At 40.8% G+C, this 19092-nt stretch overlaps 1 protein-coding gene across 3 annotated transcripts in view; it reads left to right on the top strand.

Annotated features, from left to right (window-relative positions):
* ARNT2 (aryl hydrocarbon receptor nuclear translocator 2) overlaps window positions 1–18878 on the top strand; it is a 137139-nt gene extending 118261 nt beyond the window's left edge. For 2 of the 3 annotated variants that reach the window (XM_074966447.1, XM_074966448.1), the window contains exons 17-21: window positions 2747–2773; window positions 3264–3402; window positions 5953–6118; window positions 11366–11502; window positions 13975–18878. In XM_074966447.1, coding sequence (XP_074822548.1) covers window positions 2747–2773; window positions 3264–3402; window positions 5953–6118; window positions 11366–11502; window positions 13975–14073 — 568 coding nt within the window. In that variant the 3' untranslated portion in view covers window positions 14074–18878. The remainder of the gene's footprint in view (window positions 1–2746; window positions 2774–3263; window positions 3403–5952; window positions 6119–11365; window positions 11503–13974) is intronic. The other variant, XM_074966449.1, reaches the window with a different exon arrangement.
* Window positions 18879–19092: the final 214 nt, after the last annotated feature.

Here is a 19092-nt window from a genome sequence, read left to right as displayed (position 1 = left end):
GCACCAATAGCTTCCGTACACGAAAGGGAATGACATTTTGATTCTGTGGAGGCAGAATACAGGTAACGCTAACACATTTCCTGTACAGCGTGAATCATTCTTCCTTTGTGTCAGCTTGGCTCCCACACAAAAGTTCATCGGGAAGAATCAGTCTGTAGGCAAGACCTATCGTAGGTCATTTTCAAACGTGTATAATTTGGGTGTGTGAGTAGCTTCTGAAATATTTTTGAGTCTACTAGCTGATACTATAGGTTTGACAGACTACTTGAAGTTTAGGAATTGGCACACCCTTGAGATTTCTGTAGCCATCGTGGTTAGATTTACTTTAGTATTAGTCCTGTTTTAGTAAAGAAGATTTATGACTGTTCACTAAACGGCCTAGCTGTTAATGAAGCCTACCTGCTTGAAGGCTAATCTGTTCCTCTTTGTTCTCCTGTTGCTTAAAGTGACCGAAGAGAAACTGTCTTGAGCAACTCTATTTAATGAAATCCCAAGCTATGCATGGCAGGTAGCTGTTGTAAATGAGTTTGTCGTTAGGTTAATACTTTGGTCTAGCCAATGTTTTGAAAATGAAGGAACAACCATTCAAATGCAATAACTGTTGGTTATGAGGTCTATGAATTAGAAATTTAATACATGCTATAATTTTATAGAAATCAGTGTGTTCTTAACCTTGTAATTGGCAATGATATCACAAGTTTTCTTTAATTAGATGTTATATGTAAATTGTCAGTAGCCATCTTGACATGTGGCATGTTTTGTTGTTTTGATTTTGTTGGGTTTCTTGGAAATTTAACTGTAGCTTCATTGTAGCTTGTAATCTGCCCCATTAACTAGTGGCATAAAGACAAATGCCTTGATGAGCTTCCCTACTAGGACACCCAACTATGGATCCAGTGTAGCAGTCTGGTGCAGTTCTGTTGCCCCATCTCAGAAAAGATATATTCGAATTGGAAAAGGTACAGAGAAAGGCAACCAAAATGATTAAGGGTATGGAACAGCTTCCGTATGAGGAGAGATTTCAAAGACTGGGACATTTCAGCATGGAATAGAGATAAGTAAGGGGAGATATGATAGAGATCTATACAATCATGAATGGTGTGGAGAAAGTGAATAAGTACTTTTTCACACAACATGCAGTCAACCTGTGAAACTCATAGCCAGGGGATGTTGTGAAGGTCAAAACTATAATGGGGTTCAAAAAAGAATTAGATAACTTCATGGACGATAGGTGCATCAATGGCTATTAGCTAACATGGGCAAGGATACAATCTCTGGTTGCCCCTAGCCTTCTGTTCATTTCCTTTGAAGCACCTGGCATTGGCCACTGTTGGAAGACAGGATACTGGACTAGATGGACCATTGATCTGACCCAGTATGGCCATTCTTATTTTTTTATATCCCACGAGCTCTTGGCCTTTGGGGGCTGGGCAGAGTTGTGGCACACTGCCTCTATGGCTCTGGGCCTCTACTCTCATACTCCAGGTGCAGACCCCATGCCTGACACCCCTCTTGGCAGTGGGGATGCCATCGGATAGTTGCTTAGGCCCAGAAACTAGCACCAGACTCCCAAATAGTTGCATGCGTCTATAGATCCACTGAAGCTGTGAACCCTCCGGTTTCCTATTTCCCTCTTCAGGGACTATATGAGAGTGAAAGCAAGTAATACAGACTCTGCAAAGGAATTTCTAAACACACACACGTTACATTGAGATAGCACAAGAGATATTCAGATCTACAAAAAAACAACAAACCCAGCATACAAACCCCTGCCTCAATTTCTCTACCACTCCAAGAGCCCTTTGCGATTTGGTCGGTATCTTTTCAGGGAATCCAGAATTCCTCCTCACTTCATCCTGCTCAGCCTTGACTGCTTCTGGTCCTGGGTCTGCTCCCTGTCCCTCCTTTCCCCATCTAAAATAGCTGCAGTCCTGTTTGTCTGGTAACTTTCCTCAGTGACTTCAAGTCCCTTATCAGAGACTTCGTGGTTACCAGCTTACCTAGTTGAACTGATTCCTTTGGCTGCAGCTAACTCATTGTCTTATGGTGCTTGCATGTGAATGGGAAACAACCCTTGATTGCTCTGTATTGTTAGAGACTTCTTGGAATCCCAGTCCAAGATGGAGTAAAAAACAGTTTTATAATCAAAATGACATTCACAAAAGCAAAATGGAGGTTGTAGTTTGATACAGACATACATGAATCCATAACAGCAATCTATTCGTTTTTGTAAATTATTCAATAATTTAACACAGAAAGAGTAAAGGCAAAGATAAAAAATTACTACAGAGGCTCCCCCTTTCCACCCCTGGGCAAAACCCAACAACAAATCACTTATGAAGTGCAGTCCATATATGAGATCCAGAACGTTCTTTCAGATAAAATATTGGGATTCATGGATGTATATTTAAGTTTATGTATCAATATGTGTTTTATAGCTAGTATAGTCACTAGGTCCAAAGATTTCCATACAAAGAACACTGAACAAAAAAAAGTATAATTTTCATTATAAGGTTAAAATATTTCAAGATCTGGGAAACAATAAATTGTAACTTACATAAATTCTGTTAGGAATCATTTTTTCCTATTTGTATTTTTCTGCTTTTTTGTTCCAGGGCTCAAAACACTAGTTCGTTTGATTTGTAACTGTGATATCTTTTAGCACCACCCGGAGAAAACAAGAATTAAAAGCAGCTAATCAAACATACATCTTTGTTACATAACACATATTTTCTTCTTTTTACAGAAAGAATGCAACACTGACAAGAAACAGGTTAAAGAATATTTATGAACAGCATCCTTTCAGAAGCCTCGATTCAGGACAGCATTTAAGCATGTGCTTAAGTACCACTGACTTTAAGCACATGTTTAAAGTTAAGTACATACTTAAGTGTGGTCCTGAGGAGAGCTACTTTCCTGAATTGGGGGCCAAACCAATATGGAAAATAATTTAATTACACATCTTTCTAAAATCCTCCCCTTGGTTGTACTCATGCAAGCCCTTTGGATGAGATTGCATGGATCTAACTAAGAAGAATTTGGCGCACTGTGTCTGCATAATCAGTCTGATATTTTAGAATTTCAAAATACCTGATAGTTTTAATACTGAAGTCATGTCATTTTCATTTAGTCCTTATGCAGACAGTCTGGAACAACTTGCCTTAATGGGTTGATTAACAAAATTTCAGTATCTGGCATACAATTTATGCGTCATAAATATTGTATTATCACCTACAAGCCATTTTCTGTTCTTTCCCCTTTAGCTCATCTGTGGTACATGTGCCTGGTGTGAATGATATCCAGTCCTCTTCTTCAACAGGCCAAAATTTGACACAGATCTCTCGTCAGTTAAATCAGAGTCAAGTCACCTGGACAGGGAGTCGTCCACCATTTCCAGGACAGGTGTGTGTTTGATTAAGAGGTTTTTTTGGGCATTCTAATTAAGCAGATTTTACAAAAAGAACAAATCAAACTCCTTGATTAAAATTTGGTAAAATGTACCTTTTATGTTATTTTTTTTTAAAATGGTAATGAAATCAGTTCCTCCATTTCTGATTTATCTGGTCAAAATAGAAAAGCTCAAGGTTGGGTGCTCCTTTGCATAATTCTGAAGGAAAAACAGGGTTATTTGGGCAAATATTTTTGTGTGTGTGTGTATATATATACACACACATAGGGTGAACAGACAACAAGGGTGAAAAATCAGGATGGGGGTAGGGGGTAATAAGTACCTATATAAGAAAAAGCCCCAAAAATCGGGACTGTCCTGTTAAAATTGGGACATCTAGTCACCCTATGTATACATACATGGCCCCCACAGAAATCGCAGTTTAATCCTCATTCCTATATAGATGTGTGTTTTAAGTGAAATCAACAGGACTATGCACAGTTAAGCTTGGGCATTAAGTTTCTGCTGGACAGAGGCCTAAATGGGCATGTCTACACTACCGCTGGGAGCAAGCCTCCCAGCCCAAGTAGACAAACTCACGCTATCTTTGCTCGAGCTAGCACACTAAAAATAGTAGTGTGGATGTTGCAACTCAGACAAAGACTTGGGCTAGCCACTGAACTCAGACCTAGGGGCCAGGTGGGCTTGAGAGCCCAACCTGCCACCCAAACCACAGTCCACACCACTGTTTTTAGCATGCTAGCTCAAGTGGACTAACATGAGTCTGTTTACGCAGGCTGGGAGGCTCCCAGTTAAAATGCAGGCATACCAATTTGCCCAACTCTGCTATATACATCCTGTAGTACATACTGAGAATGACAAGTGATCTGAATACAGTACGATGCAGAAGCCAGTGTGTTAAGTACTGAGTAGCAACCCAATCATTAAATGCTCTTGTTTTAATCTGTTTAAATAAGACTAGTATTAATACTATTTTAATAATAATTGTTTGCATTCAATTTTCTTATATAGTCTATAAAGGCACTTTAAGGTATGCACTCAATCATTTTACCAGCAGCTTAATTATTTCCATATTAGTTTCCTAGTTTCACACACAGGCTGACCAGTCCTCAGTTTGCATCAGTTACTCTGCCATATCTATTCCATATCCTAAAGAAATCAACTTGAAATAATATTTTGACACATTTTCATTTGTATGCCGGATAGAAAGGACATTAATGATTACTGATCAAAAATGTGACATCTCCCCTTAACCTAAACGATCAGCCTGGTCAAGTCTGCATCACCAGAGTACAAATTTAGGGAACTCAGAATGTGTTTTACCATCTTAAAAAAATCAATAAAGTCTTACTGAAGACTGCTTTCATTGTCATAATGGGGACCTTCAAAGCTAAGTTACTTCTTAGCTACTAAGTAAACTGAAGACTTGTATTTTCATCATGTTGTTTGCCTGTTGGGATCTATTTCCCCCCCTCATTTGCCCAAGAGAATAGCTGCACTTCAGTGCATTGATTGCCTATAAGATGCACACCATTAAATGTATCTAGAGATGTTACTGCTTTTAATTTCAAACAGCAGAACTTGTTAAATGCCAGTCTTCTGTAGAGCAGCTGGGCTGGTTGATAGGGGAAAAGGGACTGCATTGTTGGTAAGTGGGTTTAATTACTGGCGCTATCTGCTAGTGTATTTTGTTACTTTGAGTGAGACACTTACCCACTTCTTGTCTCATTTTAACTATCTCACAGGGGTGTTGTACTATTTAATTATTTGTAACATACTTTGAGATCCTTTGAAGTCATTATAGAAGTGTAAAGTGTTATTGTTCTTGATTTAGCTGAACCATCCCCTTTAAGCAAAGTTTGGTTATTTTTCCCCTGCGGTAGTAGTGCTGGGCATCCCCACCAAGTCTCTCATGCAATTGCTGACTGCTTGCTTAAGGCAAGATAGAACATATCCATTGTGTTTCACGTATCCATTGGGCAAGCTGGTTTTCATACTCTAAAATCAGGTGAGAAAACCCAGCAGGCTTTTCAACCTGTGCGGAGATCCAGAATATTCACTTGGAAGCGTCTTGTGCCAGCTCTCCCAATTATCGAAAATCCCGATTATCTGAAGGTATGAGGTATATTCTACAAGGCATTCAGATAACTGGGGTAGTATTAAAAACAGGGCATCTGGCAAATAAAGATTCATTTTTGTATGTTTTTAATCTTTGCTCCTAGTTTCTATGCTCTAATAGAGGTGGGGGAAAACCAGCAGGTAATGAACAATAGTGATTCTCTTTCTGAATGCATGGAGGATATTAATCATCAGGAGAGCTGTTATATTTTCAGTTATAATCTGTTGCTTTCATTAACTTAAATAGCCATAAATCCATGTTGATGGAAATTGAATATGGCTGAGACAGGGATAATATGCCTAATCTCATCGGCAGTGTTTATTTAGCAGTTGATTTTACACTGTTAAAACTTGGGTCTATCATGCTGCTCTGCTGTTATGCCAGCAATGAAAATAACTTCTTCTTTTTCTCCCCCTCACCTCAGCAAATCCCATCACAATCTGGCAAGACTCAATCGTCACCCTTTGGAATTGGAACCAGTCATACCTATCCAGCTGATCCATCATCGTACAGCCCTCTCTCTAGCCCAGCCACTTCTTCCCCAAGTGGAAATGCCTACTCTAGCCTAGCAAACAGAGGTGCAGGGTTTGGTAGGTTTCAGATTATGTATCTCACAAGTGAACATGAAAGTGAAATGCTTGTTATATTTTAATTCTTCGGACCTGCTCCTCTATTCTGAATGTATGCCAAGGTTGAGATTGTCTCTGCCCTTGTGTGGGTGTGTAGGGATTGCCGGGAGGGCAAAAGAGAGGAAGCAAAGCTTCTTACTACTTGACACAATGGACTGAGATGAGTTCAGGGACCCCTCCCTCCATGCTCCACCTCCAGCATCCTAAAGGATGGATGCACTGCACTCCCTTCCTGAGGTAAAATCCCTCCCAAACTTCCTTTTGGGTGGCTCAGCTCCACTCTACTCTGACTCAGAAGAGTCCCAAAATGGCACAATCCAGAACAGGGACTTTTTTTAAACCAACCTGAATGTGAGAAATTGTGTCCTGTCACTGCCGTGTCAACTGCTCCTCTCCCAGGATACTTAATCATTTCTCATTCTGTGCAGATAACCTCTGTCACCCTCACTCTCAGTCACACGCAGACAATTACCTTTGCTATTCCTACTGTGAGGTTAAACAATTCGCTTTATAAACAGCTGGGGGTGTTTCAGTGTGTTTCTGAGCAGAACACTTTACGTTCACTAAGACTAATATTAATGTGAATTTTCTCAGCTACTGTCTAAAGCAGAACATGGCAATAGTCCATTTCTTGTTTTTATTGTCGCAGGAGATAGTAATCAATTAAAGGTCAAATCCTAATGTCTTCACTCATTACTTCTATTTACCCAGGCAATGCTCCAGTGATTTCAAGCTTTCAAGTTAAATCAGTATATTTCTTTCCCCTCCGAGTAAGGCATGGGTAAGAATTGAGTTAGAGACATTAGGACTTGGCCCTATGGGATATGTTCAGGAGCTAAGATATAACCATAGCTTTGGAATGTGTATTAGAGAACAGGGATAGCAAGGGCACCTCAAATTCTGCCTGGGCAGGATTATATCATCATGAGACAGACATTGATTCATTAAAACAAAAAAAAACAGCCTTTTCTATTTCAATAACAACAATTTCTTGTTGTTGTTTTAATTACTAATTAAGAACATAGAACTGGAAGCAGTCTCCTCGGTCATCAAGTCTAGCCCCCTACCCTCACAGGCAACGGCATCATATAACCCATTCATAAACTGATCTAGCTCCATCTTAAAACGAGTTAGGTTTCTTGCCCCCACTCACCTGTTGGGAGATGGTTCCAGAATCTCACTACTCTGATGGTTAGTAACCTTCTTCTAATTTCTACCGAAATTCACTTATGGCCAGCGTAGACCTCTTTATTCTTGTGCCAACATTGTTGTTTAGCTGAGATAGCTCTTGTACCTGCTTGGTGCTTACTCCAATGTATTTATAGAGAGCAGTTGTATCCCCTCTCAGCCTTCATTTTGCTAGGCTAAATAAGCCCAGCTCCTTTAGTCTCCTATCATGACTCTCCAATCCCCTGATCATCTTACTAACCCTTCTCTGTACCTGTTGCAGTTTGATTCTTTTTGATTATAATGGAGAATTAGAAGCACTTTATTGTACATTTGGTCATCTCCCAAAGCTATGGTTATATACAGTCAGTGGAGTGGAGTTGCATGACACAGATGGAAGGCAGAATTGGTGTCTTTATATTTAAAAACAAATAAAAAAGAATGAGTAAAGATATTAATGCCAATCCTTTCTCAAAACTCACTACATTGTTGTACAGTATGCTGCCTGTTATGGAATGCCTGGAAGGCTCTCTGTCTGTAATTTTAAGAAGGTAATGCAGCCTGTAATCATGCATGCTGATAATCTGAGGCCTCAGATATATTTTATACTTTGTAAAAAAATTAAATCTGAAAAAATCCAAGTGCACATTATACATCCTACTTCAGGAACATGAGTAGCATTAGCAGTGTCTTTGAAAGGGCCAGTGCCCATACACATTTATAGCATGCAAAACTTTAGGAGTGTTTTGGAACTGCTCAACAGCACAGCAAAATCAACTTTTTGATATTTTGGGGAGCTATCCAGCAATGTTATTGTTCACTGATTTATGCTATTTCCTTCACAAGCGTCATGGGTTCAGTCCCAATTTTATAGACGTACTTAGTGGTGGCTGGAAGCCCTCAGACTTGAGCCTCATCATGATCATACTTGGAGTGTGTGAAACTCCACAGTTGCTTACATTACTCCATAGATAGTTAAGTAGAATGGTTCAGGATAATTGTGCTGTCTTCAGGTTATGCCATTAGTATGAGCTGTTCCTGAGGCAGTGCTTGAACAGAAAAAAAAAAATCCAATAAGTGAAATGAGAGCACAAATAATGAAATACAAACACTTCCCTATTCCCTTCGACCTATACATCAGCACAAACCTCTAAAACAGTGACCTCAATAGTAATCTGCCTATAAGAATGTATGTAGTCAGCTGTGGCAATTAGAGAGAATATAAAATTTGGATGGATGCTGAGGCTTGAGTTAAGGAATTCTACAGCCAGCAAATGTAACAGCAACATTCCTAAATCCAGCGTGACATGCTGGTAGTTCAGGACAGTCAGTGAATCAGCTGCAGAAGTGTGAGGTAGGCTGCCAGGAACAAAAGGTGAAGAAAGAGCACTCAGCTATCCTTGGCCAAGGTCATATAAAGTTTTGTATACACACTAAGCAAAAGATTTAAAATCACATGGTAATCATAGTCAGTACCTTGTTTACATTAGGAACTGATCCAAAGCCTACTGACGTCAGTGAAGGGGTCTTTCCACGGACTTCCGTGGGCTTTGGATCAAGCCATTAATGCAGTGAGTTTAAAGAAAGTTCCACTCGGTTTCCTCAGCACCGTGTTCTGACTGTTCGAGGAACAAAATAAAAATAATGGCTTGTATTCCACTGAACTTAACTTTGGCCACCCCTTGCAGATATGTCAGGAAGCAGGAATAGCTGCTTCCCCTTACCTAGGTTATCATCACTACCACAGGTGGAATGTTAAAACACTAATTTTTCTTTTTGCCCTTAATGCTAATTTACTCACTCTTTGCTTTTCACTCAACATTGTGAATGAAATTAGACCAGTTTCATGTCAAGCCCTTTTCAGTCTTTAGGCCTCATTCACTAGCATTATGCTGCCTTGCCTGGACTCAGCAGTAGTGCAGTGGGATGTGTACACCAAAATGGCTAACGTCTCGTTGAGTTTATTCCACTGGGCTTTGTACGTTTGTTTATAAGACCTGGACTGGAGACCCAAACTACTTGGCAATGACTGTTCATCTGGTGGGAAATATTTCCTGATCTACATCAGTTTGAATTCTATTAATAAATACAGTTATTCCTTAAAGGAGCAGCCTGAACCTTCTGCTGGCAACCTCTGTCTTGCTGAGCAGAAGGCTCATTTGCCTCACTGAGTAAATTTTGGCATATCGTACTGAGCAAAACTGGTGCAGCTTTCTTTTAAGGGGTAACTTAAATGAACTTTGTTGTGACCAATAGTGTGACTGCAGAATTTCTGAGTCAGCTGAATTATTTGTAACAGTCAGCAAGGGAGTAGTAATTCTCCAGCCCAGATGTGACAGAAGCATGCCATTGCAGTTCATCAGTCTTCTGGGAAACTGCTTACTGTTTGTAGCTGATAGTAGAGAGAGACTGGAGTCAAAGTGGCGGCGTTTGCAATCTTGTACGTTATGGAGCAATGACAAACTGTGGAGTCAGGCATTTTGGCTACTTCCATTTGCCATTCTTTCCATTTTTCTGTGTGGAAATTTTGGTTTGTGGTTGTCAGGAGCCTAAGGCAACGTGGCATGCAGAACCGCATGCTTCTGCAGTAATGGCTAGGAAGTTGGCCAGTGGTTCTGACCTGCAGTAACCTGATCTACCAGTGACCCCCAAATTTTGGATTTGTGTGTCTGAAGGAAAAAAGGCAAAAACAGAAGCAATAAAAGGGAAGTGTTTTGGGAAAAATGGTTCTCAGGTATACTAGAAACATTTTTAATTCACAGAACAAGACATGCAACACCCACTACTGAAAATAAATACATGTAGTGGGCTATTCACTGAGAGATGAGCTATTCACTGGAGCTGTTCACTGGAGATGCACTTTCCCTTTCCTATCTCAGCGTAAGGAAAGCAATGGTGCTGTGCTGTGGGAGCGCCAGCAGTGGCTCAGACACCATTGCATAATGTTAAATTTTGCATTTCCTGGCTTGGCAGCACCAGCCAGAAACTCTCCAAAATATTTTGAAAGATGAAAATCTTGGAAAGAGACTCCACAAACAGCCAGTTTGTTGGTTCCAACGCAAAAGGAAAATCTCCTGGGTGATATCTTATATATTTAGGGCTAAATTCTGCCTACCAAAGTACAAAGAGAAATCCAGTTGACTTCAGTTGGTAAACATAATCCATGAACATACTCGTAAAAGGTGAAGTAGCTAACAGATGCAGAATGTGATATAAGTTTAAGTACCAGCAGAGAGATCCATAATCCTGAAATAGTCATTCTGACAACATTAGTCTTCTTAACATTAAACCTCTTTATTCCTTCAAAACCCAAGTGGACCCGCACTCTTAGGGAACCGTTGGCACCATGTGAACAGAGCAATTCTGCAGTTCTGAGACTAGAGCCGCATGAAGTAAATAGCTGCTATATACCTATAATAACGGAGGACAAAGTAGCTCACCAACCAGCATTCTAAACACATGACTTTTACACTTAAATAAGACAGCAAGACTGGCACCTGTTTATCTTACTATTTAAAAGGTCATGAAACAACAGATTTTGTAAATGGGGTGCTGACATGCTGCCTTTGAATTATATAATCCATCAGATGACAGTGCTCCTTCTGGTCCAGCTCTTGCTCCAAGAGTTTATTAAAGAGGAAGTGCATTAAAATGCCTATCTTGTCATTCTGTTTTTAAGTGAAATGGCTGGTACTTCCTCTCGCTATTAAAGAGAGGCAGGACTGGAGAAAACCCTGGCGTGGCCAGATTAGGTTTCATTACACTCTTCATTATTTCACTTTGTTCTTTACTGTAAGTAAGCATGTTGTCCCTGTCATATTGGTGCAGCCACAGTAATTCACCTTGCTCTCTTTGGTCACTATCTTGTTCCCTTGAGAGCAGTGTCAAAACTCCCCTTGACTTCACTCCCACCGGAACTGGTCCTTGCTGAGTATCTGTGCTATAAAATTTACTTCTGAACATCAAAGTTCTTAGAAAAAGTCTCAAAAAACATATCTGTGCCTTTTAAAGGAACTGTCTGTGTAAATCTGAATCTTTCAGCTGAGAGTGGCCAAAGCAGTGGACAATTCCAAGGGAGACCTTCGGAGGTCTGGTCCCAGTGGCAAAGCCAGCATCATAATCAGCAAAGCAGTGACCAGCATTCTCACCAGCAGCCCAGTCAGACTGAAGTCTTCCAAGTGAGTAGAGTCAAAGATTCATTGTTCTACAGTTGTCACAAGAAAGTCAGTCTTCTTACCCAAACAACAACCTTTGCCAATCATGCCCAGTGTGGAAACTGTGCATGACAAGCACCAACCTTCAGTTTGAGATATGCTGCCCTGGTGTTTATAGTGATGTTTGCTGGGATTAGGGTAGTCTTCGCTAGAACTCAAAGCATTTTTTCTGCCAGAGCACAAAAACGTCTGTGTTTTGAAATGTTTTCTCCTTCCTGCTTCCACAGCACAAGGGCTATGCATTTTAGGGAGAAATCAGTAGGTAGACAGTCCTGGCTAGAAGTCCCTCCTCATACCCTGGTCCAGATCTATAAATCCAGTCAGTTAAACTTCGGTCCAATTCCGCTTGAAAAGTCAGGAAGGAGAGTAGGCTGTTTCTTTAGAGAAGATACTAACTAACGATTTTTTTTTAAATGCTCCAACTATTGAGAAGCCATGTGAATGGCAAATAATCATCTTCAGTTACGTTAGTTATTTTGCAGTATTAATTACTGTTATAACGATTCATGATAGATGAGCATGGCACTTTACAAGCAAGCAAGTTGATATGGTCCTTTAGCCCTTTATAATCTGTTTATCATTTAAATTAGATCAAGAACCCAACCAACAAAAGAGGAGGGTGGATAGTTGTATGCAAGGGAAAAGGGAAAGACATAAGTAAATGAAAAGGCCAGATTCATTGCAAGGCCTTCACCAGTGTAATCTCTGGCGCAGGGCCTCAATAGCAGAAGTTCCCCAAAGGGGATGGAGATTTCAGCAGCACAAGGCAGCTTCAACTTCTCCTTCTCTGGGTGGCAATGGGGGATGAAAGAGTCCCGCGGGTGGCAAATGCAGCATTAGAAATGTGCAGCATTGACCAGGAACACAGGGCTGGCCAAGGCAGGCGGGATATGTGCTTCTTCAGTCCATCCCATCATCTATCTCCACTCTAATGGATCCCGCGAGTCCTCAGTTAGATTTAAAGCTTGCCCTCTCCTGGGGTAAATCCTCATTATGCTGCTCTTAGATGAGGGTAGTTCATCCTCTTGAGGGCAGATGCTTGGAGCCAATATGTTATCATGTTTCTTGTTTGCTATTTAGATTTTGTATTATTATGGTCCCTCTCTTGCTACAAAATCAAGTTCTGCCAGAGCTTGTTATTGTAAGAGCGGAAAGGACAGCATGATCGTTTTCCCAACAGGGGATACCTCTTCCCCAGGCTTTGTCCCTGACTGGGAAAAGGAGGTTCAGTATTCCCTATGCCTCCTGCAGGGACCACCTGTGACTCAGCAGATTTGGGAGCAGTTACCATGAACTCCTCTTATACCAGAGAAATGCTATCGACTTCCACTCCCTTTTTTGAAATACAAGGAGGCTCACTGACCTGGAGGAAAGACCTCCAGGATTCTTCAGCAGAGGTGCAGTCAGAATAAACGTAGCCCCTGCTTACAGCATGCTGTTCAGGAGGAAGTGGATCCTCCACAAATGTGTGCTGGTACCAGCTACATAACAACAGAACTCTGATGGCGAGACTCCCTCCAATGTTCCCAGCATAGCATGTCAGAAATTAAAGGGGGCTGACTCATATTAAGAGACACACAAATCACATATGCTTAATGGCCACTGCTTGCTCATCAGTTCCTTGGCTGCCTAGGTTGTATGAAGGGCGGAAGGGTGATGAGCCTGTGGAGGGCTGAACACCTCCTTAGCAGTGTTGAGCTTCTGCAACTGCAGTTGACGTCAGTGAGGGATGAGGGTGCTCTGCCCTTCTCAGAAGGGTCTTGGAACGTCTTTCTGTTTCACAACACACATTCCCATCATCTGTATAAAGTCCCTTAGTTGATTTTCCTTCATGCCACACTGAAGAATAACTGAGACATGTAGATAGAACCCACCAACACTTTAAAACCCTTCATGTCTTGGTTTCATGAAGGGATGTATGCTACCTACGCTGAGGAAGCATCACCAGGAAAGGCAGAGCAGCACATGCCTTAGTGTGTACTCTCTGTTTTGGTTTGAAATGTCTAACTTGTTGCTGTCAACAGCCACCAGGAAGCAACTGCTACTCCCAACGGCATCCTTGCAGTAGGTGCTATGATTGTCTCTCAGCAGTTGCTGATCCTGTGTCTTAGTATATTATCACAAACCATCCTCTGTAACAAATGGTGTATGTTTAGATCAGTGAAGAATGTGCAGTATGGGGGACAGTCAGACCTGTGCAGAGGCCAGCACAAAGCCTACACACTGCTTAAGTCCTGGTTCAGTCCTTGAAAGAAGACATAAATGAGACTTTAAACAGTACAGAGGGCTCAGGCTAGCCATCTGCATGGGGTGAATTTCACTTTATTTTTCCAGTCTTTGGCCTTTTCTGGTCTTAAGCTAAAAAGATGAACAAAAAAAAAGTTTGTCTCTCAATAGCATATAAAGTAACACTTCACTTTGATTTTCCTTATACAGGACATGCTGCCTATGCCGGGGGATCCAACACAGGGCACTGGCAATTACAACATTGAAGATTTTGCCGATCTGGGCATGTTTCCACCATTTTCTGAGTAATTTACAACGCAAACAAACCCAGTGAAATGAAGTTCAACAAAACCATTTCAGTGTGGTTTTGGTTCTGCTTTTCCTGTATTGCATAACCGTAGAATCTACTAACAAGAAATCATGTTTCTCATATTTTGGATAGTGATAATAGGAGTTTGATCTCTCTCCCTTCTGGTGTGTGAGTGCTGAAGAAGTTACACCACTTGGTGGTGGTCATTGACAGATCCATTTTGTATTTTCTTGTCATCTACCTCAGAGATGAAAAACTTTTGCTTGATTGTGAAAAATCTCTGAGTCCTAAATATCTCAATGTGAACAATTCCTAATGCTCCCTTTGAATGGTAAATTTAAAATAGATAATGAAGTAACAAAGACTAACAGAGAAAAGGTAAGGTGACATCCAGTTACAGGGTCTACTGTTCAGTTTCAATGTCTTGCTCTAATCTTAGGTTTCAGAGTAGCAGCCGTGTTAGTCTGTATCCGCAAAAAGAAAAGGAGGACTTGTGGCACCTTAGAGACTAACACATTTATTTGAGCATAAGCTTTCGTTCTCTGAAAACAGATTCAGTATTCTGATTTCTTTGATTCTTGAGAATTTTAGGTCAGTTTGAATGTGAGATTATACAGCATAATATAGTCCTCTCTGACCAGAAGATTCAGCACCTTTTTTCCCCTCTCTTAACCCAGTTAAACTTGAATATGTGTACATTTTAGTACTGTATGTATATCTTGTGCTGTATGATGTGATTTCCTGTATTGGTAGGGTTTTTTTTTTTTTAACATATGAAATGAGTCCATTCCAGAGTGTACTGAAAGGGGTGACAATGTATTGCAGAACTTAGATATTGCAGGATTCTGCATCACTTTACTTAGAAATAACACTAATTGGTTAATTCTGATCATTCTGATTTATGCCATATATTTACTTATGCAAGCTGTTGTTCTTTTTTTCATTGAATTTATTAAGTAAGACCTATATGTCTCTAATTTTCTCACTACCTGGTTTTATTTTATTTTTTGCCGTCTATTATTACATCCCCCAAAAGATCCTTTTATAAAATTACTGTACAACATATCAAGAACACTGTTTCAGCACCAGTTGCATTTCCTGTGTGTGAACCCCTTTGTTATATCTTGTGCAACGTTACATTTTGACAGTTAAAAGAGGTACCCTGTTACAACAGAATCATCTGGGCTCATTTACTGAGAAAAGTGAGCTAGTTTGTTTCATGTGCCAAACAATGTTGTTAAAACTAATTTGTAATAGGAAACAGCCAGTCAAGCCATTGTCTGCCAAAAACACAGTGGAGTTAACTTGAATTTTTGCTTGCATGCTAAATTGCTGAGCATCCACCTACTTCTGTTTAAACCCACTGTATAAGGGTTTCAGTTCACTGGGCATTTTGGAGACTCGGGCCATCCAGAAGGGTGCATGCTTTTCCAGGCTCGGAGTCTTGCTGCCTGGCTTCTCCATCAGAAACTTCTAGAATTTCTGTTCCTTTATTTCTTTTATCACATTAGTTGAGTTACAGAGATCTGATATAAAATGAAGATTTAGGGCCAAATAGTCCCTGCTTGGGGGGGAAAATCACCCATGGACAAGAAACTCAAAATTTCCACTTGCTGAGCTTCTTTGAAATCCTGTGAAGGTTGCAGCTCAGCCCCCTTGAAAAAGGGGAAGAGGGTCCAGCTGCCTAAACCTGTGGATGCCCTGGGATCCATGCAAATCTCTGGACACCTACAAGAAGCCACGGCCACCCACCCAGAGGCCCAGTGTCTCCACATATTGCCAACCTACATGCTGCCATTGCCTGGCTACTTGAAGCTACCTCTGAATTCAGAGGTGTCTTCCAGCAGGGAGGACTACTGGCATGCACTGTGTCAGCATTGTCTTATGTGGGTAATCACTGGGGGTTCCTTGGGTGGATGACTCCATTGAGAGCAGCCATCTCCCTAACTCATGGCCTGCTCTGACCATGTGGGTCTCATCCAGAGAGACTTCCACAGGCTGGCAGACCAAAGCTAGCAGGCCACAGACACACTGCGCCCAACCCCAATCGTGTGACTGGGGCTTTTCTCACCCTACTCTGCTTTCTGGCCGGTCACAGAGTGGGGTAAGTGGTCTTCAGTGTTCAGTGAGAGTCTTGCCTGCCATTTGTCTCTTCGCTTCATTTTCCAGGGCCAGTCCCTAGCCCTACATGCCATTGGAGGGATGGTTTGTGTATATGTGTCTTTTGCTTGTATTTTTTAATGAAAACTGAATCTAGTTCAAAGCTAGATAAAGAACTGCAGAGGCATCAGATCTCTGGACTGTACTTGTCTCAGCAGAGTCATCCTGTTTTAAAAATGGGCACCTCTTCCCCTGCCCCAGGGGATGAGGAGAATACTCAGCTAGCTGAGGAAACCATGCACTTAAACTATATTTATTTTAATACCTGGATATTGATTCTCTTGAAGCTGCCCCTGCTACCCTTCACTCCCATTGCGCGCACACTGCATGGACAAAGAACTGATCAGTGAGTGAGACTAGAAAAGCTCTGCTCCCTGTACTTAGCATGTCCGTGGAATTCACTGACCCCCCTAAAAGATGCCTGTATGGGTGAGGTGAGACATCTGGGCGATAGGGAAAGATAGTAAAAGGAGAGATGGATGATCCTGAATCTGTGACAGGTCTAACAACGGGGGAAGAAGGGAGTGGCCCAGCAATTTATAGCTCTTTATATACTGCATTGGACATGATACATTCAGGATTTTTTAAAATATAAAAATGAGGATTTCTGTAAAGTGAAAAATGGATTGGAAAATGGTGTTCCTATGTTGCAGTCTACCTGACCGGTTGCTCTGCGTGTATGTATACTTTACTTGTTGTTCCCGAATTCAGTCTAAAATAATGTGTTTATGAAAACCTGTTTTTTCCAGCCCAGAAAAGTTTCTCTACATATCACTGTCTTTTTATGCTATCGGTGTGTAGAAGTAGGCTTATCAGTCAGTATTTGGTAGTACAGTTCGAAGTTCTTTGTTAAAAGATATTCAAGCATGTCTATTTTTTTAAAATACAGTATTACTAGTGCCCAAGGCATCAGTGCAAGGTCTGTTTCTTGTCTTCTTCCTCCCCATCCTTGTGGCCATAAAAGGGAATTACTGTAGTGTTAAAGGCCAGTCTAGAAGAGTGCAAGGCTTTCATCCACTTCACTTTGGGCCACAGAATGCCCCTGTTTATGTTCTGATATCCTGAGCCAATCTTTCTCCCTGTTTCTCCGTTCTCCCTAAGCTCCCCTTCAGCTGATCCCCCGCACGGTATCTTTACATTGCTTTCCCTGCGTTGGAAGGGAAGAGGTGGGTGATCTTTTCTGAGGGTGTTGTTAGTTTCACGCCAGCAAGAAGGGAGCTCTTAAAGAGCATTATGGTTGGCAACCTTATTCCTGAGACCAAGTGAATAGTGCTCCGAGGGCTCCTGTACAATGTGCTGCCTCAGTGCCACTGGCTGACCCTTTTGAAATATCTTCCTCATTCTAATCCTTGTGGCAGCAACGGCTGTTTTAGCACAAGTGGAGCTATAATCTTTCTTGTGTGTCTTGATGGTAATAAAACAACTTACATGTATAATGACTGAAGTTGCTAAGTGCATTTGAAAACTGTCCTTTTTTTATTTGTGCAGTTAACATAAAGCCTGTGGGTCAGCTGCCAGAGTTTGCAGATTTTACGTGCAGATTTTTTTCTACCTGCAGAGCTGTTTTTTCTGACCAGATTGTGTTGCAAACACAGTGTTTCTGAAAACAGTGGGAAATACATAACTGAAGCATTCTGCTTTTTAAACCAAGTGTGCAAGAAGCTACAAATGAGAACGTAACAAGCTGAGGAAGTTACTTCAAGGAGTAAGCTTATAGACTGGGACAATTTTCATATGCTGAGGTATTTACTTGTTCATATAATCAATCCTGTTTCCTGACATTAAGTATTTTACAGGACTGATTGTATTGCATAACTTGTTAAAGGCACTAATGACAGTGCCAACAATTATACTTTAACCAGATGTGTCCATAACTAGCTTTGTTGCCTTCTTTTTCTTGAAGCCCAGTCTGAACCTGTAAATACTTTTTGCAGTACTGCCTTTTTTAACTCCTAATTACTTTTGGCACAGTGTTATATAGTGTTGGATTTACCCAATTGCTATAACATATATTTTTATACATAGGCGTACTCTTTTTCAAGAGTAATACAGCCACTTAATCATTAATGCCTTATCGGTGTCATAATGCTGTTGCTCTTCAGTTGGTTGGTTTGCAAGGTATCCAGTGGGTTAATTTTTAGGTCAGATATTTTCATTTTCATAGCAGTGCTCAAATTGGGGTATAGGGGATTGTGCTGTAGCCCCAGTTTTCACTGTTGCCGATGGTGGAGAGGGAGGTGCATGAGGAGAATGTCCTCCAAAATGGGGAAAAGGAGGGGGAAAAAAGGGAGGGCGTACCATGACTTAAAGTCTATGAGTCTATGACGTTTATGGGGTCACTCTCCTCCTGCTCCAAACTTTGAGCACATTTTCATGGGTTGACAGCTGCATAGATATGGACCAGTTTGCTTAGAGTCGTGCTCTTTTTTAAAAATAATAAACGCCAAAAAAATGGCTTCTGTTGTCAAGTTAGGCACTTGGTTACTTATCTGTTTAAACTCTTTATATTGCTGTGAAATTGTGCTGTGGATAAAGTGTATTTTGTACTTCTGAATGTTCTATATTTATGACTAACAGTTACCGAATCAGTTGTGTGTATGTATATCTAATAACTGCCTTTTTAAATTTCATTAAAATAAAACTGTCATGAGCTGTTATTAATTCATGTCATTATATAAGTAATTTTGATACACTGCTGGCACAAACAGAAGGCTATGATACATCTGGAGCTTTGATATTCATGCTTACAAATCAGATCTTAGTTTTATAATGCTCAGCATAGAAACGCATTTCATAATCCTAGATCAAGAAGACTTAAGCATGTCTTCCTTACATAAATTTTGGCCAAAAGCTACATT

This window comes from Natator depressus, chromosome 10 (genome assembly GCF_965152275.1).
Source record: "Natator depressus isolate rNatDep1 chromosome 10, rNatDep2.hap1, whole genome shotgun sequence".
NCBI classification, from domain to species: Eukaryota; Metazoa; Chordata; order Testudines; family Cheloniidae; genus Natator; species Natator depressus.
This window is presented reverse-complemented; position numbering and strand designations above follow the sequence as displayed.